This window comes from Haliotis asinina, chromosome 3 (assembly GCF_037392515.1).
Source record: "Haliotis asinina isolate JCU_RB_2024 chromosome 3, JCU_Hal_asi_v2, whole genome shotgun sequence".
NCBI classification, from domain to species: Eukaryota; Metazoa; Mollusca; class Gastropoda; order Lepetellida; family Haliotidae; genus Haliotis; species Haliotis asinina.
Genome location: NC_090282.1, coordinates 15,436,986 through 15,442,053, shown reverse-complemented (window position 1 = coordinate 15,442,053; position 5,068 = coordinate 15,436,986). Strand labels below are relative to the sequence as shown.

Sequence of the window (5,068 nt, the reverse complement as noted above, 5' to 3'; positions counted from 1 at the left end):
GTCAAACATGTTTCAACATTTCGAAATCACCAGGTAGATGGTACCCTCGCAAACGAATTTACAATTGATGTATTAAAAACTGATTTCAAACTGACAGGGTTTGAATCCGTTAAACTTATGAAATTCATCAAGACTGGACATATCCCACGCCACTGAAGCCTCAATTACGGTGAAAAAGTAAGATGAACAAACATGTCACAAACGTTTTTGTTTATCTATTTCATGTTTTTATTTTATATTTTGTTTCTTTTTCATTATTTTTTTCACTCAGATTAGCAAAGTGTTATACTTGTGGATATGCCATTGTGGAATGGATGTGAGTTGTTGGCTGGCTCATTGATCTGATGTGTCGAGTTTGGTTTGGTTTGGCATTTTAGTTTTAAGGCGACGTTTGTCAGGAAGAAGCCTAATAGATAGCAATGCAGTCAGGATACCACCAGCAAAGCGACACTTCCCCCACGATCGATCTCCGTACCTGAGGAAAGATGTGTCCCCGATTTCTCGAAACAAACTTAAGTTTTCACTCAAATCTCAAACTGAGTTTGACAATTTGAAACAGCTGAATTTTTAACTCAACTGCATAACAGAAACGACAACGGGGGTATAGAGGACTGGTGTAATGGGTTTCCTCCCTTTGGTGGTGTATCCGGAGATACTGTTGAGAACAAGAAAATATGCCGGTGCGTTCTACAATTGTTGTTTGAGAGCTTCTAGTGATCTTGTACCATTCTTTTCCATTGAATGTGCTATTATTATGATTTTTGAATGGGAAAACGTCACGGAGGTTGTATGCTTTCAAAATCATGTCTTCTCCACCAGTAGATAAACAAACAAATTGGTAGTGTGATAATAGTGTAAAGTTTATCGTTTTCAGACCATTATTCTGTTTTGGAAATACTCTCATGTGCGCTACATGCATTAATAATTTGCCACTCTTACAAAATGACGTACAAAAAAGTACACAATGTGTTGATCGCGGCACAGATATTGTGTGCGAGCTGCCAAGACTAAACCAGATGTGTGTAAACAATAAACAGTACTGCAGTTCAGCATACACTTAAGACAGGGGGTACGAGTAAATACACTGAGGCAAACGAAAAGGGGAACACCACTTCATCGCATTGAGCCTTTATCTATTGTCTGATTCTCACAGTGCGATACATATCTTGTGAGGAAACCTGGAAGGAGACTTGTCATATCATCTGTTCCCCTATTTGTTTTCCTCAGTAATTCTTTGAAATCCAAACTTTTAAGGTATGTACGAATTGTGTGTACATGTAGTCTATTTATAATCTGGTACAATGAAATAACTTCATCAACATCTGCCAACTTTTATACAGAATATAAATATTGCATTAATACAGGAATGTACTTCTCAAAGATTAAATCATCACAACTTAAGTGTGCGCTCATTAAATTTAGATGTAATGCCAACAATTTTAATGTCCAAGGTGTACGATTTGCCGAAACTGTAAATGTAAAAGATATCCAGTGTCCATCTATCGCAAGAGGATGAGTACCATGTACTACTTGTATGCATGCAATACTCAGAAATTATCCCTGCCTAATTTCTTTTATAACCAACCGTCGAGATAAAAATTCGGTATGCTGCTCCGCAAATATAAACAAATATTGTTTAAGGTTGTTCTTGTGCTGTACCACATACATGGGTTAAGAGAAAGTAATGTGAATTACAAATGTGTCTCTATGGATTTATTATGTACCTACAACATACGTACCTACAGGTAGCGCATATATGCATTGTTAGGATTCTTACAGATGTACATATACAAATAAACAATCTGTCTTTCTATTTATAATCTGTCACCCTGATGGAAGTTTAAATAAATATGATTCGTCTTTCCTATTCAATTTCGCCTGGCATGGATCAGTCGATTGTGTCTTCTTGTCGGTGAGCATTTATTGTTTTTTAGTCTTCTAATCACAGACAGAAACATTGAGCATAGTGATCTTTCTGTTCTCTTCTGCTGTCAAATATGCCATGTGAACTCGGACCGGGAGATAACTCTTGATGTAGTAAGGTTCATTCTTAGGCCAACAAGAGTTGCCTCCCATATTGTGCACTTCACTCCATAATGTAACACCTATACATAAAAGCTGTTGTCAGTGTAACAAAGATTTTCTCAATATTTTCAAGGAAAGCTGCACACCAATCTTTTGAATTCGTCACGATACAGACACGCACTTCTTTGTCATAAATACTATTTAATGGCTTAAGTTCTTTATATTAAATTGGCAAGCATATGTACACAGTGTGCACGTGATAAACCTTCCCTAAGCGATTGAAATGAATACCTTTACGGTTATTAGGTGCAGGCAAGGACGTCTAGCATATGACAGATAGATTTGTTGTCACCCATACCAGCAGGACGGGTATACTCCACCCTCCATACACACAAATATAACACAATGGCGAGTAACTTCCGCGTTGCGCCGTTATTTAACCATTTTCAGGGCTGAGAAGAGATCTGGAGGTACCCCTACTCAGTGTATGTATGATAATGAGTCAGTCCCACGCTACGTTGTGACTATGTCAAAAGGGGGACATGCATGTACTCAAGGTGTATATTTAAGCTGTCCTACCGGTCCGGGCTAGATAATGAACAACAAACTGTAAAGCATGTAGGTCCAGTCAGCCTACAGGGATATCTGACAAGTGCAGGGACATAAGCACACAGAATATCAGTTGTCAGGCGACGTATGCAGCTGCAGTTGTCGCGTAATGGTCTCCAATGGTACAAGGTTATACTGAACAACAAAAAAGATGTTACTGGGTGGTTTAAAACGTGATAACGGAAAAATGCACAAAGCTTTATAATGTACTATTTGATCTGCTTGAACTGTATAATTGTTATGTCCAGTCTCAGATGCACCCAGGCTACCATGACTTCAGTATCTACTGGATTGTGATGTGATAATAAAAGTCATTGAGAGGTATATAATCACGTTATACACCTCTAATTTTCCAACACAGTATATTTATATCGTAACTAACTGCAGGCATCAAAACATCTTCCACGATAGGCTTCTGTTCATCTCGCAGATGATTCAGACTGATAAACTATAAACGCAAAGGACAAATACACCTTGAAGAGGGGCCACTTTACTTGAAGGGGAGTGCTGTTATTATTAACTTCTGGAATGCTGTTATTAGATCATCTTCTACAGCATCAGTTTGAGACTTCGGATAAAGATACCCGATTTCCTGTTTCTTTTCTTTTGTTTCAGTTATCCTCAAAATGAGGAAACAAGACAAATGACTATTTGCATTTCATCACTCATCTACCTATAGAGTCCCCATTCTTTCAAGTATGTCATATCATTGGATTATCCCTGGATTGATGTCACATGTTTCTCAATTATTCCAAGTAGTTTAGGGCACTGGGAAGTCGGAGGCAAACCTCTATCATGTCAGCGTGAGTAAGAATATTAGGTGTAACCCGTCTATTAGGTTTAAAACGCACACATGGAAATGTACATTAAGGGAAGATTGCAGTGCTGAATGAGGAATGAATCCAGAAAACCGCCTCTGGGTACTGTTCCAGGAACTGATATCATTTGCCTACGAACGTGATTAAACAATGGCATGAATGTGTCAAGGACCAAGTCCGCGAGGCCGCTTACCACCCATTCAGTTTGTCACTACTTACAACATGTTTTCTGAAGTCGGGTGCTTCTTGAGACTATGCTGTGCTGATGCTCATGTACATGGATATGGGGAAAGCTGGGGCGATGGGACGAATAAAGTGCAGTTGTGTCACAACGTACTGGAATGAATGTATGAAATGTGTCTGTACGCGTGTGTGTGTGGATGTATCAGTACGTCTGTGTGTTGATGTGTCCGTACGTCTGAGTGTTGATGAGACTGTGCATGTGAGCGTTGATGTGTCTGAACGTCTGTGTGTTGATGTGTTTGTGCGTGTGAGCGTTGATGTGTCCGTACGTCTGTGTGTTGATGTGTCAGTACGTGTATGCGTTGATAGGTCTGCTAGTGTGTGTTGATGTGCCTATGTGTGTGTTGATGTGTGCGTACGTCAGTTTGTTGATGTGTTTGTATGTGTGTTGATGTGTCCGTACGTCTGTGTGTTGATGTGCCTGAGCGTCTGTGTGTTGATGTGGATGTGTGCGTTGATGTGTCTCTGCATGTGTGTTGATGTGCCTGTAAATGTGTGTTGGTGTGTCTGTACATGTGTTGAGAGTCTGTACGTCTGTGTGTTGATGTGCCTGTACGTCTTTGTGTTAATGTGTCTGTAAATGTATGTTGATGTGTCTGTTACGTGTGTGCTGATGTGTCTGTACGTGTGTGTGTTGATGTGTCTGTTACGTGTGTGTTGATGTCTCTGTACGTCTGTGTGTTAATGTGTCTGTAAGGGTGTGGTGATGTGTCTGTACGTGTGTGTGCTGAATTAAAGATTCTACATTAAGGCTGTATGTGATTTTGAATATCTGTAAACCACTGACATACAGCCATCCACAATGGGTAGGAGGGGCTTGCAATTAAGGTGCAAGTAAGTAAATGATGTCGCTCACAGAGATCTGTTAGGCTAAATAAAAAAGTGAAATGTGTCTCGGGCATCGCGTCACTTTTATTTGCATGCGTAACAAATTTTTATTGCGATTTTTTTAAAAATAATTTTGACTTGGCCGCGTCCCCATCATCCATTTGTCCACTATAAGAATGAGTGTCTGTAAGAACGAGTGTCACTGAATCTACAACTCATTAACACATGCTAAATTTCCCAAGCTGTATTTCTGTTCCTCCCTTGTCACTTTGTTTCTATAAATGTTTTTAAAGAATCCTACCAACCTCGTCACTTTTGAAACAATGTGCCCGAGAATTAATTGTTTTATGCAGCCTTACGAATTTTTGACAGACACCTTCCAGTCAATATGTTTGTATATGTATATATCGCAATATGAAAATCTCGGTAATAGCCACCTCTCTGCAGTGCACATAACACGTGCCTCTTAACCTAAGTGCAGAAGCATATGGATTAGAGTGGCTCTTTCCCTGTGCTTTGTCCTGTGAATGATGTCACGTGACGTT

General features: G+C 39.5%; 1 protein-coding gene across 2 annotated transcripts in view; it reads left to right on the top strand.

Moving 5' to 3' along the window:
• Positions 1 to 1,813, top strand: part of LOC137277543 (uncharacterized) — a 40,617-nt gene extending 38,804 nt beyond the window's left edge. For both annotated transcript variants that reach the window (XM_067809325.1, XM_067809324.1), the window contains exon 6: positions 1 to 1,813. This exon is cut by the window's left edge and continues 488 nt beyond it. In XM_067809325.1, the coding sequence (XP_067665426.1) occupies positions 1 to 156 (156 nt within the window). In that variant the 3' untranslated portion in view covers positions 157 to 1,813.
• Positions 1,814 to 5,068: the final 3,255 nt, after the last annotated feature.